General features: G+C 44.2%; 1 protein-coding gene across 3 annotated transcripts in view; it reads left to right on the top strand.

Annotated features, from left to right (window-relative positions):
- Nucleotides 1–2707: 2707 nt before the first annotated feature.
- The window catches only part of jarid2b (jumonji and AT-rich interaction domain containing 2b), a 109593-nt gene continuing 95229 nt past the window's right edge, over nucleotides 2708–17071 (top strand). Inside the window, exon 1 of one of the 3 annotated variants that reach the window (XM_082522711.1) lies at nucleotides 2708–2846. Coding sequence is in view for 2 of the 3 variants with exons in the window: in XM_082522708.1 (XP_082378834.1) it covers nucleotides 3416–3460 (45 nt within the window). In the remaining variant the exon portion in view is untranslated. Of the gene's footprint in view, nucleotides 3461–17071 lie in introns of all 3 variants that reach the window. The other 2 variants (XM_082522708.1, XM_082522710.1) reach the window with 2 other exon arrangements.

Below are 17071 nucleotides of genomic sequence, written 5' to 3'. Positions count from 1 at the left end.
TGCAGGCAAATAAGATAGATATCACCAACTGTAACTTTCACAAGTGGTAGAGGTGGCTCCCATACTAGTAGCTCAGTTAGAGAATCAGACTCAATTGTACTTTGAGTCAGTGCCAACTTGTTACTCAAGCTGCAGCAGTGGCTTATGGGAAACACTAAAGACTGTATATAAAAGATGGACATAGCCACCGGGACTTTGCCATACCTCTTTTTGACGCTTCAGTGGTGTAGCTGTTGCCATGTGGTTCTCTGAAGCCAGAAGTTACCATATTTGGATCAGAAGTGTTAGCGCATGGTTGCTAACTTGCAACAAACCTGGATCTGTAAAATGGATCAGTAAAACATACAAGCATGGCGTGCATAGACTCACCAGCCACTTCATTAACAAGTGCTTGTTAATGCAAATATCTAATGAGGCAATCACATGGCAGCAACTCAGTGCATCTGAGCATGTAGACATGGTCAACATGACTTGTTGATTTAAGTGATTTTGAACGTGGCATGGCTGTTGAAGCCAGATGGGGTGGTCTGACTAACTCAGAAAACGCTGATCTGCTCGGATTTTCCCATGCAACCATCTCTAGGGTTTAAAGAGAATGGTCCCAAGAAGAGAAAAAAAGCAGACGGAGTACAGCAGCAAAGGACCACAGTGGGTGCCATTCCTCTGAGCTAAGAATAGGAAACTGAGGCAAAAATTCACACAGGGCACGAAAACTGAGTCTCGATTTCTGCCTCAACATTTGAGGTAGGGTCAAGAATGCTGTATACAACATGAAAGCATGGATCCACCGCCTCATATTTCAGGATTTTGTTAGTGGTGGTGTAATAATGGTATAATGGAGACTACTTAGCACCAACTGAGTATCATTTAAACCCACTGATGATGTCCATCCCTTTATGACCACAGTGTACCCATCTTCAGTTGGCTGCTACCAGCAGGTTACCGCATTGTGAGACAAAACTTAAATGATTTCAAACAGGTTTCTTGAACAGGACAATGATTCGCTTTACTCAAGTGGCTGCCACAGTCCCCTTATTGCAGTCCAATAGAGTATCTTTGGAATGTGGTGAACTGGGAGATTCCCATCATGAATGTGCACCTGTGTGATCCTCTCATCTCAGTATGGACCACAATCTCAGAGGAATGTTTCCAGCACCTTATTGAATCTGTGGCACGAAGAGTTAAGGTACTTCTGAAGGTAAAAGGGGCTCCACCAATGTACTAGCAAGGTGTACCTAATGAAGTGGCCAGTGAGAATCTATCAGCATTCAGCTGATAGATTGGTCTTAACTTTAACATGATTTTTTAAGAAAATGCAACATTTTCTTTGTGCCAGGCTGTAACTATGTTTTTTTCTGCTTTAAAACTGACCAATCTAGCATGGTTGTTTATTGGGACCAGCTCTTTTTGTAGTTTTTACCCAAGGTTTCTGCTTGGGTAAAAACAAATTTATTGCAGTTCTTCCACAGAGAGAAATGAATATATGTAGCAAATCTGATTGTAATCCACCCAGTACTTCTTAAGCAGATCACCCCTATGTGCACTTTGAAATACCACCAGCTCATTGTTTATATGTTGACATATTTCAGAGAAAATGTTCATCTGCTGGTTATATAAAAAGGCAAATATGAATTAAAAAAGTCTGAAGGATTCATCCTCCAGACCCGGTGGAGCTCTGTAGCAAATTTCAAGGCCATCTATCAATAAGCTTTATGGACAATGCAGTGAATCTCTTGGAGAAAATAAAAAACTGTAGTGGAAATATTTCTTCCATTCTGGTGGCCTAAACACACTTTTCAGTGAACCAGCACTGCTCAGTAACAACTAGTTTAAAAAAGCAGCATCATTATACAGTTAGAGTTCTCTTCGGGTATACCATGGAGACAAAGCTGCATATTCATCTTAATATCCCCTCCCCCTCTACACACACACACACACACACACTACTTTTAACTACCTCTACCTCTGTGGTTCAAACGGAGCAACCATCCCACTCAGTACATTAGAGTAATACCACAGCAAGCCCACTGATACTGAGGGGGATGAGGACATCCAGTCAGCTAACAGTCACTACACAGTGCTTTAAAAAGAATCCAAGAAAGCATATCTGAAAATATATACACATGCATGCATGTGTATATGTAGTTTTAAAAATATGAAGCTGCTTAATGCATTCAGATCACATCATGCTTTTATTCTTGCTGGTCTGCAAAGTCGCTCTGTGGAACTGCACCAGTGACATCATTACACTGGGCGTGAAACTCTCTTCTCTATAACAATAAGTTTTTCTCAGTTGAAAAGTTCCTAAAAGTATAGCATCTCCCACCATTCAGGTCGAGCTTTAATGTTTAACCACGTGCTCTGAGGTTGTGTGGTTGTGGTGTGGGAGTGGAGGGGGGCAGTCATTCGCATTCAAATTCGCGTTAGGGAACCCTCACTTTTTCTTTTTGTCCCCTAACAACTTCTTAGTGGAAATGTTAAATCCCATTAAAACTGCAGCATAAAACTAACTGTCTTAACATCAAAACCAAGACACAAGAGTAATTTTTTTTTTTAAAAAGAAGAAGATAAACTTTATTGTGACCACTGGTGTTTCCTCGAAATGACCTTAGCAAGCTATTGCTGCATAGGACTTTAAACGCGCCATGTAGTGCAGGATTACTAGAAAAAAAATGCTTGTTACGATTACCACAAACACACCATAAATCCGTAAAAGAACACGGTATAGGCTTATCTAGCAGGGCTACGTGCTCGGGGTTGTCTCTCGAGAATTTTTTAAAGTTGCCGCTGATGGTGGCGGTGTTGTGCGAGGAGGCGGAGGCAGTGAAAGAAAGGAGCTGCTCTCGGTAAGCACAGCAGTGCCGCTGGATCTGTCGACGACCTCAGGCTCCAGCCCCCCTCCAAAAGAAAGGGAAAAAAAGGAAAGCGACGTGACACCTAACGTTTTATTTTGTAATTTTATTTATTTCTCGATGTCTCGTCGCCTCAAACAAGATGTAACTTTTCTGACATCACCGCAGCTACATTCATGCATTTGAAAGGAGCCGGGAGCGAGTGCGCAGAGACGAGAAGCCGAGCTGTCGGAGCGAATGGAACTTATTGTTGTGCATTTGTTTTGACTATGTTATCCCCAAGTGAGTTTGGCTTCAGTCCGTCTCTGTTCGTCGTCGACTCTTGAATATATATATTTATATATATACATCTGTATATATAGATATATATATTTCCGGGGGATTTAATCCGAATTCTTCAAACGGGGAAACACCGAAGGAGGATTCTGCAAAGCCAGCAAGCTTTTCCTTACAGAGCCGGGGATTTAAATCGTCCTTTGGAGCTCCGGGAGAAGCGATAGTCAAAGAAAGAAATTCATGTGGCCATTCTCTCTATAGCCAAACATTTTTTGGGGGATTGCATAATGAGCAAGGAACGACCTAAGAGGAATATCATCCAAAAGAAATATGTAAGTGAACGCTGGTATTTTTATTATTATTATTATTATTGCCAGAAATGCTCACTGATATCGGCTCTATTCAAGTTTGCCTTTGCTCGCCTTGATGAAAACGCATAAACTTTCCATCACGGGCTGGTGAAGGTTACCATCATGCAGCCTGGGCTCCATTTGGGTCAAATATCCTCCAAAATGTAACGCCTTTAAGTTGCCTCGACGTGTTAACAATAACATGTCTTCTTCTTTCCTTTTTTAATTTAAAGAGACAGCAATGTTTATTCAACGTCTGCTGCAGCGTTTCTTCGACACCGACCATGTTTTAGGCTATTTGAACATCGGGTGCTTTAGTGGTGCTGGTTGTAGCAGTGAAGGGGGATTGCTTCGCTTATTTTGGCCGGTTTAAACCCGTGATTTTGTGCATAGCATGCTTCGGCTGTGCTACAAGGCCCCTAAAAGGTTTTAAATTAAAAGACTTGGCAAACAGTTTCCCAGAATACGCTTTTGTTCGCTAGCCGTTTCTTGCTACTCAGAGTCGTGAAGACGAGCCTGTCGGCCATGGCTCGGCTATTGCGACTTCATTTCGTCCCATGCTGAGCATTTCGGAATATATGGCTTACTATAACCCGTCCTCATGCTCGAGTCTATGGGTGGCTAAGTGTTACAGTCCTGGCGCAGGGTGTATATATATATCTCTGTGTGTGTGTGTGTGTTTTTGGCGTGGGGCTGACAAACCGACATGTTTCGCGGACTGTTGTGGCTCTTTAATTTTCTCCGTGCAGCAGGAAAAAGGGGGTCATGCGATTAGGCATTTTCATTCAATTTCCACCTCTCGAAACGCTGCGGGCACACTCCTGGGTTTGTTTGTTTGCTACACGCCTGCCCTCGGCTTTTACCGCCGTTGTACAAGTCAAGTCCAGCGCCGGTGTCGACGATTTTGGCAGGTCTTCGTGTGACCTCTGAGAAGGAGCAGATATTGCAGCAGCTCGCTGAGGGGATAACTCCATTTCTCTCTCTCTCTCTCTCTCTCTCTCTCTCTCTCTCTCTCTCTCTCTCTCTCTCTCTCTCTCTCCTTTGCTATACTACGGGAGGTGTTGGGAGAGGCGATAGCTAACTAGCCTTTAGGTCCTCCTCGGCTGCTTAATTCGGTTTAACGCTACACTACTTGGTGGACATGTTTGAGACAAGTGTTTCTAAGCGGTTCCATCTTTTTAAAGAGACTGTGTTCAGTCGCATTGCAGAGGTTCATGTATGAAGCGACCATTTTCTCCCTCTCTCTCTCTGTGTGTGTCCCTGCAAGTAACACTGGTGAATTTTGTAGAGGAGGAAGGGGCTGTGAAACCAGGAGCTAGTCCAGCTCGGCCCTGGCTTTAATTACAGTCTCGCTATAGCGGTCCATCTGCGTGACCTAAACAAAGACTTTAATCTCGCAGTGTGCTTGTACTTTAGCCACCATCATTTGTTTATTTATAAATTATGACTGCCCCCCCCCAAAAAAAATATATATACTTTATTTTTTTGCACTTCGTTGATGTATAGATTGTTGCTGTGCGCCCACCGGACACATTGTTGCCTTTATTTGCACGAGGCACGAGGCATCTCACGTGCGCTAATGCTCGACTGACTGAAGTCAGCAGAGCTAAACACACCCCCCTCCCTCCAAAACCCATCCTCACTTAAACGCCATGTGGACTACACCTATAAAAGTGTGCACTTCTTCTATAATTTATTGTTATTTATTTATTTTTTGGAGCAGGGTGCGTTCAAAATCATAGTCTCAAAAAGTGTTGCAAAGGGCCAAACCGAGCAACAGGTCTGTGTGAACAATTGGGGGGTCTGCGTCCGTGCATTTGCTCGTGAGCTTTTTGTTTGCCCCGCAACAAGTGCAGAGAATTATTAAGGACACTTTGGTTGCTTGGTTTTTGTTTATTTTTTATTTTTTTAGGGTATCCCCTTGTGTCCTATGAATAAGTGTTGGAAAAGTAGGGCATTACGTCACTGACCCATCACTGATAAATTATTGTTGCTGGCATCAACATTGCTGGAAAGCAACATAAAGGAGAGTCATCTTTAGCAAAGACTCAATAAGTGTCGGTTATTCATTGCAGCTCAGGCTTTTTTTTTCTTTTTTTTTTGGAACTTCACTACTACGTGAATATTACAGAAATAAAGTGCTCTTTGTCCCCATGGTGAAAATATTATTATTATTATATCAATTATGTTCAGCCACGATGGTGATCTTTCTGACACAATCTTCCTCTGAGCGTGACCGGATAGTTTCAGTTACATTGATGTTAACTGACCATAAATTCTGCTGTGCGCGTGTGTGCACGTTTGTGCTGTAATAGTGGGATGAGTGTTGCAAAGATGACACGTTTTTGATCGGATCCGCTTATGTGTAAGCTTCTCCCTGAACTGAGGAAACAGGATGTGCTGTAGAAATTATGACTAACTGATATAAAAGTCCCCGTCTAAAATTGAGGCATTGCATTGTGGCCAGCCAGTTTCAGGCTTTCTAAAACTGGAAGGGTTTTAAAATAAATAAATAAATAAATTTAGCCTTTTAATAACTCGTTGTAGTATTAGCTCTGGTGACAAAGCATCTGGACTTTGGGATGGGGGCTGCTTGACTGCAGGATGCACATCCCAGTGCTATGTGTGTTTTTGTGTGCATGTGTCTCACATCTGTCATGTGTTTTCTGCAGCTGCAGTCAATGCATAATGTTTGGCCCGAACCAAACTAGGCCCCCAAACGCATTTACAAAAACCTGGAGGAGTCCAGCTCGTCAAGGCCCAGCTCCCCCCCCAATGCTTTGAGACAGGACTCTTGGCCCCTTAGTGAGCCACCCCTCCCCCGGTAATTAGCGTAAGACAATTATACATGCTTGGCTTAACCATTTCCCCCTGAAACATGAGTGCGGGTTGCCACCCTTGCCTTCTGCACCCGATGAACGCCCGCTGTCTGCGAATGACACTGAAGATTCAACGGTCACAAACGATTTCAAAATAGTGAAGTGAGCGAGTTCTTTTGGGAAAAAAAGCAAAACGAAACAATGCAGGGCGATCATCATTTCCCACAGGGATTGCAAACGCCAGTGTGGAGAGAACAAATCCAGAGGACAAGCTCACCTGTCTCCTGCTTTCATGTCAGCGAAGAAAAATCTATTTTTGTAGGTTTATTTTCTTATTTGTTGGCGCCTTCTTGAGCCAGGGGTCAGCTCTGTGTAATGGCTGAGGTATCACTAATGTGTGGCAGACTTGTCCTGTCTAACGAAACATGACACACTGTGTTGGTGTGTGTGTGAGTGTTGTAAGCGAGAGTAGCTGCTCAGTGCAGTCAGGCCATTTTGTGCAGAGTCTGCTCTTCCTGTAGGCCCCAGCAGGGGCTAGGCCTCTGATTCAAAGTGTGTGTGTGTGTGTGTGTGTGTGTGTGTGTGTGTGTGTGGGACAAGCACAGCTGCTGCAGGGGCCTTTACAAATGTAAAGAGGCTGTCAGTGTTTGTTTCATCAGGCGCACAACTGATGAGGGCCAAGTTGAAAATCCATTGCACTGTGAGTGTGTGCGTCGAGCACGCACAAAAAGAGGAAACAAAAATAGAGAGCATGGCAAGAATGGGGGAGTGCAAAGGCACAGACTCTCCCTCCTCCTTCCTCTCTTTATCCCCCCCCAGTCTTTCGGCCTCGCTCTCTCTCTCTCTCTCGTTCTTGAGCTGTCCAAATGAAATGTGGGCCTCATGTAGGACCATGAAGAGAGGGTCACAGGGTTGTTTTTTCACCGTGCCTGAGCCTCAGTGCGGTTCATTTAACCTTATGTTTCAATGCAAATTCTCCTTTCATGAGCTCTCTTCTCCTCACGTGTGCAACATGGCAGGGTTCACTTTCCAACCTCTCTGTCACTATGACTACGGGGGCAAAAGCAAAGTGTACCGTGGCAAGAGCGACATTTTACTGCCTGTTTATTTTACTGTTTACTACAGTAGAGTTCCACGCAACCGCTTCTGTGAAGGTGCTTCCCATATATTTTCCACGAACGTGAGGACGGGGGGGTAAGGTGAGGATTGAAATGGCAGCATTTTGGGTGGGATCGAATGAAAAGCAATGGAGGGGGGTTCTTTTAATCTGAAACTATCATTACTCTCCTTTATTGTATTGTTTTGTTTTTACATTCACCGATAGGGGGGCAAAATAAAACCTGGACCTGCTTTTATTGCATTGCCAGGTTGTAACAGCATGGCATAAAAGCAACTGCCAGCAAAATATAAAAGTCCTCATGGAGATTACTGGCAGTTTGCACACAGTGCAAAATGAAGGAAACAAAATCGCGATTTTATGTGCTGCTTGCACTGCGCAGAGAAATCAAAGCCTAAAAAAAAAACAAACATACAAAACACAGCCATATGTATCAAGAGCTGAAGTTGGCAGGTATGTGAACATCACCAGGCGTTAGTTAATGTGTCCCCATGCGAACAGTTGTGTGTTGAAGCAGAAGAGAAGAAGCAGCCTTCCCACACTGCAGGCCCAGCCTCACATCCCTTTGGCCTCAGCAGGCCCTGTGAGAGGAAGGATAACTTGACAAGCGCTGCCAGAAAGATCTCTGGGAGTGAAGTTGGCTAGCCCAGCCTAATTTTAATCCAATCTTCTTCGTTCCTTTTAGATTTTTTTTTTTTTTTTTTAAATGTACGTATTTATTAGGTTTGCACTTTAAATGAGAAGGCAGTGTGGCTTTTATGCTTAAATGAAGTCTGCCAGTGGAGAGTTTACGGCATCATTATAAAGCGTTCTGTGAGTTGCCGGCTTCAATTTGGATCGGCGAAAGGTGTTCAGCGGCCTTCTAATGCCAAGGTAGCTCGGCTACTTCCTCTAACATAAACCCCTTCGTACCCATTACCTCCCTCTGCCTTCGCTCCCCTTCTTCCCTGCATCCCTTTCCTACTCCATTATGTCACAGGCGCGCAAAGCACAAACTCCTGTTATGCAACACGACCTTTTCTCTTATCAGCTGTTGGCACCGAGCACAATCTCCGGCTCTTTGCTGGCACTGATGCACGCACTCACAGACACGCACAGGCAAAGGTCTTTAGGTGTACACCTGCAGTCAGTAGGTGAGATAAACTGGTTTTAAAACCAACCTCGACGCGTTTCGTGGGTATCAGCGGCTCGAGCTATTTGCAAGAGCAGTGAAATAAAACTGGGTGTGACGCTCCTTGTTATACGTGTGTGTGTGTGTGTATTTTGGTCAGGTGTAGTGCGCATAAGCCTGCGTAGGTGTGTCTTTTAGGAGGAAACAGTCCAGTAGTTGGACACACTGCAGTAGTGGAGAGCTCATACAGATAGAGGTGTGTGTGTGTGTGACGTACACTACTTGCGTTCCCTCTGTGTGCATCTTCATTTGAGTGATTTATTTCCTCCTGCCCCTCTAGGTTTGGATGGAGATTTTGGGGAGGGGAGTGTGAGACAGCTGGTCAGCCCCCGAGTGGGGGGTGGGTGTGTGTGTGTGTGTGTGTGTGTGTTTGCCACAGCTTATCTGTTCAGGATCCCCGTGAAGCTGAATCAACACTTTAGCTTTGTCTTTGGTTTGGCCTTGGCCATAAGAAGGCCAGCGAAGGACATTCATCCACAGGAGGATGTAAATTATTATCGGTCATGATATCATCATCCGAGCTCTGTCAGGTGCCTTCTTTTCACATTACCTACGGTTGCTTTTGTTTCCAGCGCAGCCTTTTTAATCTATGCTCTCTGGAATCACCGAGCCGCTGTCGCTCGCACCGGCATTAGCTTTTAATGACCATCGTGCGCGCCTCTTGACCGATCTGCGCTCACCTTCTCCCCGCTTTTCATCTCGACCGCATCAGTTTAATAAACACTCCTCACATTTTCATCCCGTGGTCAATCCCATCTGATCCCCTATTGTGACTCCCGTCGCCTTTTTAAACATCCAGTGAATTACGCCTCAGGGGAGGATGAAGCAACAAGAGCAGAGGCTCAGTCACTATCGATCCTCCGTTCCTCCCCTTAGCTTTCTGCCTGGAATATCACCGTTTCTCTCGTCGCCCGCACGGCCGCGCGCACGACTTCACGAAATATCTCGGCCGAGCCGGTTCAGATGAGGAAATCCCTGGGCTTCCTTTTTGAATGCAGACGTATCGTGTTTTCTGTAAAGATAGCTGGTTGCACAGTGTCATCAGATACCGCTCCGGGAATCCTGTTCACGCTTACCATGAAGTGTACATTCATAGCTGTTCTTGTTATGCGTTTACAGTCTCGCAAGCTTTCTGCTAAGCACAGTAATCTATGAATCACTCTTTTATGATAGATAGAGCAGCTTGTCTCTTTCTGCTAACAAGCCACTGGTCACACTATTTAGACCCCTCTTTGGCACGGTGCTCACTTGGCTTACACATTGCTCTCTCATTAAATCTTTTTTCCCCTCACTCCAGTGTTTTGTTTTTTGTTTTGTTTTTTGTTTTTAATTTTATTTTTTTTTTAAAGTTACATTTATCCCTTTTATTCCCATTGTAGCCATTTGTAGCTCTCAAACGTGCATGGGTCGGTGACCTTCCCTCAGTTAAAGAGCACTCAAATATAACCCATTTATTTATTTATTTTAAATAACCAAGCATTTGGCCTCTCATGAGGGGGAGGCCTTAATTCAGGATGGCAGATCCCTCCCCTCCTAGTCATGTGGCGTAATGAGCCATTGGAGCAGAGTGGCTGGGTGGCCAGTGTTGCTGCTTAATCTCTATTTTTAAGCTCTTGCAGAATTTTTTTTTTTAACGGGGGTTTACTGGGGTGTGGGGGGGAAATATGTAGAGACAGAACAGCGAGTCTAAATCTTGACTTGATCTTTAGAGCAAAATGTCTGCTCACAGAAGAGGTGTTAACTGCATCTGGCCCTCTTCTTGCAACAGTTCAAACAGTATGTAGAGGAGTGGAGCCGAACATGTTTCTGTGCTGAAACGCAGTCTTTGGGGAGGGGAGGGGTCCGTGTTGTGGCTCCTGCTCCTGAGCTGTCGGATGTGCCCGGTTCCCTTGTCAGCGCGGATGTGCGAGAACAGGAGGGATGAGGAAGGTAGCGGCAGGATAAACTTGATTTGCAGGTGAAATGCTCATTCCTCCTCAGTGCGTCCTTCCTGCACCCACATTCTCTTACAAAAAAACATCACATTATCCCGGCTCCCATCATGTCTTATAATGGAATACAGAGTGGAATTTTTGAATCTGTTCCACTTCGATCTCTCACCCTCCTCCCTCTCAGCTCATTTGCTCGATTACTCAGCACAGCTTTGGAGATAGAGAGGCATCGGGGAGTTTTCTGTTAAGACACCGAGGACAAGGAGAATAAGGAAGGGGACCCTTTCTTTTTTTTTTTCTTTTCTCCACGCCTAGCTGTGAAATTGCAGAGGAGCTGCAGAGGAGGAGCCCGTGCATTGTTGGAATCTGTTTCCTTGTCTTCTGTGTGTGTGTGTGTGTGTGTGTTGCATATGAGAATAATTTGTTAGAAAGGCCAGACTGCTCAGCGACACGTTTAGGTTGTTGGTAGTTTCGGAGCTCTTCCTCTTACATCTTGCATTCCTCCATCTGCTTTGTTTTGATTTGCACTGCCAAAGAAAACTTCGCAGTCTTCTTACAGTTTGATACGACACATCTGTGTGAGCGCCCAGCCCCACACAAACGCAGCGCTCAAACATACACGCACGAGGGCATGTAGTCCGAGTCTCCGGGGGTTGTGATGCCACAGTTGGTAAATCTTTCACATTTTTTTTTATTAAATAGTCACATGAATCTTTTTTTTTTTCTTTCTATTCCCACAAATGGAAAACATGTTTAAGAAGGGTATGAATAGATAAGTTGGTGAAGTAATATCGACTTTCCTTTCCTTTCTTTTGCCCATTGATTTTTTTTTTTTTTTTTCTTCTCTCTAAGGTGCTTTTTAAGGCTTTCCACAGAGGGAAGCAGAATGTGAGTCAAAGGCATTGTTCCCCCTGTTTTAACCTCTGCTCAATAGATGAGGGCTTTTACAATTCTCGTAGCTGCATGATTTCCTCCAGGCCGCGCAGCAGGGAGCTATAGTGCATGGTACACTGAGGAGAGGGCGCCAGACTCTGGGCTGAATGTCTGGCCGGCCTCCCCCTGGCCCCGGATCAAACGTTACAAGGCCCGGGGGAGGGAGGGAGGGAGGGAGGGAGAGAAGTGAGAGAAGTGGGCTCTGGAATGTGCAACCTGTGATCGTCAGAGAGAAGAAATCCAGGAGGATAACAATAATCAAATTAGGCACCATTTCAAGTAGAATATCCATGGTGATCTTGGTTAAAGGCAAGGCCTGCTCCTTCAGACTGAAGCTCTTTGCTGATGTAAACCTCTATGTTTGTTCTGTGTGTGTGTGTGTGTGTGTGTGTGTGTGTGTGTGTGTGTGTGTCTATTTAAAAGATGTAATTGTTTGAGGATGTGGAAAGGAAATGAGGTAACTGAGCCAGATTGTCACAGATGCAGAATGACGACTTTCACACACTGTAATGAGTAATGTAGAAACAAATTCTGGATAAACATTAATGACAAGCCAAAGAGCAAGAGGTTACCCCCCCCTCCCCCTTGGCTATGCGTGTGATGTGTAGCTTTACGTGCACGAAAGGTGGGGACTTGAACCTCCCACCCCCGGCTTATAGAAAGTGACACGCAGACACTATTTCTGAGCAAACGACTTCTTGTTTTTTTTTTCTCTTTAGGTTGTTGTTAAAGCATCAGGATCGCGGCTGCATTCTGGGGAAGTTACTCTTGCAGTGATATGAGTAATCAATTTTTTGTGAAACTGAGAACATGTAGTTGAGAAGGGAAAACTTTTTTTAAAATTTTTGTTTCAACACAAGTCAGTAGAATAGTTTTAAAAATAGAAATTTTAAAATTGAGACTAAAGACTCTGCTGCAGATGAAATTGTGAGACTATGGAGGAAAACAGAGAAAGTAGCGCAGCACTAACCAACTCTTTCTTTAGAATAGAAAATGTACTTTTCGCTGTTCTGTTGTTTACTCATCCTTTTTCTTGTATTACACAGATCTTATGATTATATTCCGTAAGCTGCGATAGTCATAGGAAACGGTTAGGCTTTCGCAATTTCTGACAATGCCTTATTTCTTGACCGTAAGCCCTTTCTTTGCTTTAAACATTATTGACAGACACTTTCACTTTGAGCAAGCACCCCGTCATTCAGTCACAGAAATCAAGAGTGGAATTTCATGTTAGTCATAGCGCTCGGTCACTTATGATGATTGTTATTTCGTTTGCTTTAAAAAATTCCTGTCTGGAGACCCAAGTGGTGGAGAACTGCTGCCTTATTACATAATTTCACCGTTAATCAATAGAGTAGATCTACTCTCTGCAGAATAGTTTCATTTTCCAGGAGATGGTTTCATTCTTCTTCTTTTTTTTTCCTTGCTTTTCTCACTTCTTGAGATTTGTATGTGTGCAGTGTTGTAGCTGTATTTAAATTTGCAGCTGTCACTCCTGTCTTTATGTGTCAAAGTTGAGTCAGATTTCATGCATGGGCACCAAAACCCAACTGTATGCCACCAAAAATAATATTGTGAGTTGTGTGTGAAATTTAAGATTAGCCCATGTTTGCTATTAGTTTGATCACCTGTAACCTGTATTTTTGATTGATTTATATTTTTGATGTTTTGGTTGATTGGAGCCCATTCATGCCATTTATAAAGCCACAGTTTGAGCCTGTATGTTAGAGAGAAATTGTTGACTTTTGTCTTTAAGATGATCTAATAATAAACGTATAGGCTGGAAAAATTCGCTCACAAACAAAATGGAAATCTTGGAGGAAAAAAGATGCAACCGGCACCATTAAGCATCGCCCACAAGTGATGACACGTCTGATGGTGATCTACATTTTGAGGTTCAATGCGCTGCGCGATCAACCGCTGATAACAGATTTTACAGCACTGCTGTAATGTACGTGAGAAGCTAGCTCTTGATCTGGATCCGTTTGGGTTTTTCTTTTTTAAATACTGAGAAATTCAGTGATGGATTTATTTGAAAGGCTGACTCAGACAAGTGCAGCCAGTAACGCAGTTACCTAATTTATACACAAGTACCACCCTGCCGGGTGACTCGGGATCAAACCAGCAGCTGGTTGGAGAGCAAAATATCAAAAACATCGATAATAAGTGTCTCTCTTTTTAATTTCTTTTACTGGTTTACCTTTACGCTCCCTCCTCTCTGCTCAGCCTTAGATTAATTTTTCACTTCCTATTCTGACTGCAGTTTGAGATCAACTGCTCGATGGAGTGTGATGTAAGCATGTGAGCGCGTCGCTCTCCTGTAGGGCGCTAGCTCAGCTGACGCCATCTAATAGCCCCTCATGCATCACCTTCGCTCTTCGTTCCCATTGTACCGATGCCATTATTCACCTCTTTCTGAAACCCCTTCTCCCTCCACGCGGTTTGTCCCCTACGCCGTCTGTTCTTTCACGTTAACACACATCTTTCTAACCTCCTCTCAGCATTTATACTGCAGTGTCCCTCACCTCCCCACCCCTCGCTACCACATCCCTTTCTCTGGGCCCCTTAGGCCCCCGAATTTGCCTTTGTGTTCGACAGTGTAGCTAGTTGAGCAAGACTGTGTGTGTGTGCGTTTGAGGGAGGTGAGTTGCAAGGGTTTTGTCCCAAACTGAGTTGAAAATCATTCCTTAATTGCCTCTTGTTGTTTTCTTTCCCCCCTCTCCCCTGTACTCCTGAAGCCTACGCCGCAGGTCCGAAAGCAGCGGGACTCCCTCGCCTAAGCCCTGATTTTGTTTCGTAACGTTCTCTGGCTACGCTGTAATCTGCAGTCATACAACTGCAGCAACAACAACAGACACACACACACACACACAGCGGCTTTAAAAGGGCTTAAGATGTTGGACACCGCAGAATACAAAGAAAATGGGCTTTGATTTCGCACTTTGAGGTGTAGGTGAGATGTAAATGAGCTGTTGTTTTCAGTGTGAGAGCTGTTAGTTTAGCCGTCGGTATCTTTGTTTTCTGAGTTTTGACATTCTTGATTTTTTTTTTTTTTTTTTTTTTGTAAAAAGTTTTGAGGCAACGTCACTTTTGTTTTTGTACTTTAACGGTCACGTGCTTTGTATGTTATTCCCTGCGGGAGTAATAGATTTGGAAATGCACATTAGGAATTAAGGAGATGTGCATTATGACCCACAGCTGTCCCGTCTCCAAACTCTGAAGGCCTACTTTATTTTATTTATTTGTTATAATCAGTTATGGCAAAGTGATTTCTCTTTTCTGTGTGAAAGCACTGCCCGGCTCTAGAGTCTGACCTTTTTAACCCTGTGATTGTGAAGGTGTAAGGGTAGGTTAGTTTGTGTGCGTGTTTTCCCTAAAGGCTAAAAGTGTCTTGAAAGATTGTTTGCTTTAGCTGAAGACCATCTTCTTTCTATCTGAACGTTTTTCAAACTTTAAATGGGAGCGTGATGTGGCCCCTGATTAATGTGCCCGGCCCATTTCACTTGTTTGGAGGTGCTTTTTGAGAAATCTGGGCCCTGCAGATCAGCTTGATGTGCAGCAGCGTGCATGAGTTTAATGTAGATAAAGCAGAAGATCTACATTTACTGTGGCGACAGGCTTGAACCTGTGACACTGGTGTGAAGGAGCATTTGTGTTGGTGGTTAGGCCCTGCTTTTCCTGTTAACCTTCAGAGAAGCGCTATGGTGGCTTCCATTAACGATCAGCTGGCAGTCTTATCTCCCTGCTAATCTGCTGATTTACTTTCTAAATGTATTTATTAGCCCCCCCCCCCCCCCCCCCCAAAAAAAAAAATCTTAAAATGGGGCAAGGGTGCTGAATGATGACAGGAAATGTTGACATTTGGGGTTTGAACTTTTTGGTGTGTGGAAAGGCCCAAATCGAGTTTGACTGACATGTCGGGCTCTTTACAGGATGAGTCTGTCGTAGTTGTTTGGACACAGGATTTTCTTTCCTCCCCATACCTCAACGAACTTAAAATGAGAGGACATGAAGCGCTGTCGTGGCTTCAGTCTGCACCACAATTACAGACGAACAGCCAAAACGTGCTCGCAGCCCCTGATGATCTCCCTAAAACCATGCCTCCCCCCCCCTCCCCGTCCTCCCGTCTGTCTGCCTCGCTCCCACTCCCCTTTAATTTTTACTCCGCCGCAATATCCTACCTAGACCGTGATTGTTGTTTTCTGAGAGCTGGGGCGGTGTTGTTGTAACATAATCATTTAGTCTCCCTCCCGTGGTTCTGGCAAGCTGCACGCTGAAATCCATCCACTGCTCATTTTTATGGGGAGCAAATTTGTTGTAGCTACTGTGACTGCTGCTGGCTCTCCTTCGCACTGTATTTACCGCAGTAGATGGATATCTCCCCCCGCAAAACATTTGAGAGATGACACATGTTGTATATACACATTTAATATACCCCAGAGGTCATGCCTGTGAATTTGATTAGTGCGGCTGAAATATGATGGTTGTGATATCGAGTGACTTGGCCTATATTGAATTTTTAATCTCCCGTGTCGACTCCGGCTTACGTGACGTACTCTTCGTTCCGATCAGTGGCGTTGGAGCCGGAGCGTTTGCTGGGTGTCCCGTAGCGCCGAATCAGCGTAGTGAAACATGACACCTTGGGAATTTTTTTTTTTTTTTTTTTTTTTTCTTAAGTTTAACTCGAAATTGTTTGTATTTTTATGGGAAAATGCACAAAAGTTGAGGCTGTTACAAGGATTCCACAGAATGACAGTTTATAGCAGAGCCCCTTTGAAATACCGTGTGGCATCATGGGAAAACTCCTGTATTCTTAGCACTTCTGTAAAGCAAGAAACTAATCTTACCTGCTCACTCTCCTCCTATACAAATAGTTAAATTAAAACGCATCACTCATTTAGTTACTCGAGTTATTATCGCATCTGCGGCGCAGACCAAATCCCCCTGAATACTCCCTTTTTGTGTGTGTCACAGATGGGGGCACCTAAAGGGGGAAACCCTGATCGATTCGTGGGGCCCAGAGCTGCACAGGGGGGCCCTGTAACATGACAGGGATTAGATATTTATTGTTTCAAGTGCAGAGCGAGTTGTTGACGTGAGGCCCCCCTCTGAGTTCCTAGCTGCGCTTGTGGTTGCAAAATCGCGAGAGGTTCAAACAGCGAGAGGTTATCGTCTCTCTCCTCTCGACGGTGGAATAAATCCCATAAACAATCCATCTACAGTGCGGTTTAAAAACCCGAAACGACCGTGAGTCTGGAGGATTAAACAACTCCGGCCCTCGCGGACGTGTCCACTGCTTTGACAGCGAGCTTGCATGCGATTTCCATAAATGAAGGCGTTGATGTATGAATAACTTGTCAGATGGATTGATTTGCGAAGGCGTCTGTCACTCACAGACGCAGTTTATTGTGATTCAGGTCCAACCTGACCCATCAGAAGTTAACAGACATATTGAACGACTTGCCGATTCTAAATTGCTGTAGTTCACTTTTTTTTTTTTTTTTTTTTTTTTGGAAACGGTTATTTTGTTTGCCTCTTCTCATGAGAGAGTACAAAGTAAAGTTAGGCTGACACCAGACTTTACTTTCCTTCTGGGACGAATGTTCTGCATGACAAGGAGGT

Source organism: Aulonocara stuartgranti (genome assembly GCF_965226115.1).
Source record: "Aulonocara stuartgranti genome assembly, chromosome: 22".
In the NCBI taxonomy this organism is placed as follows: domain Eukaryota; kingdom Metazoa; phylum Chordata; class Actinopteri; order Cichliformes; family Cichlidae; genus Aulonocara; species Aulonocara stuartgranti.
Note: the sequence above shows the minus strand (reverse complement) of the source record. Positions and strands in the feature narration are given on the sequence as shown.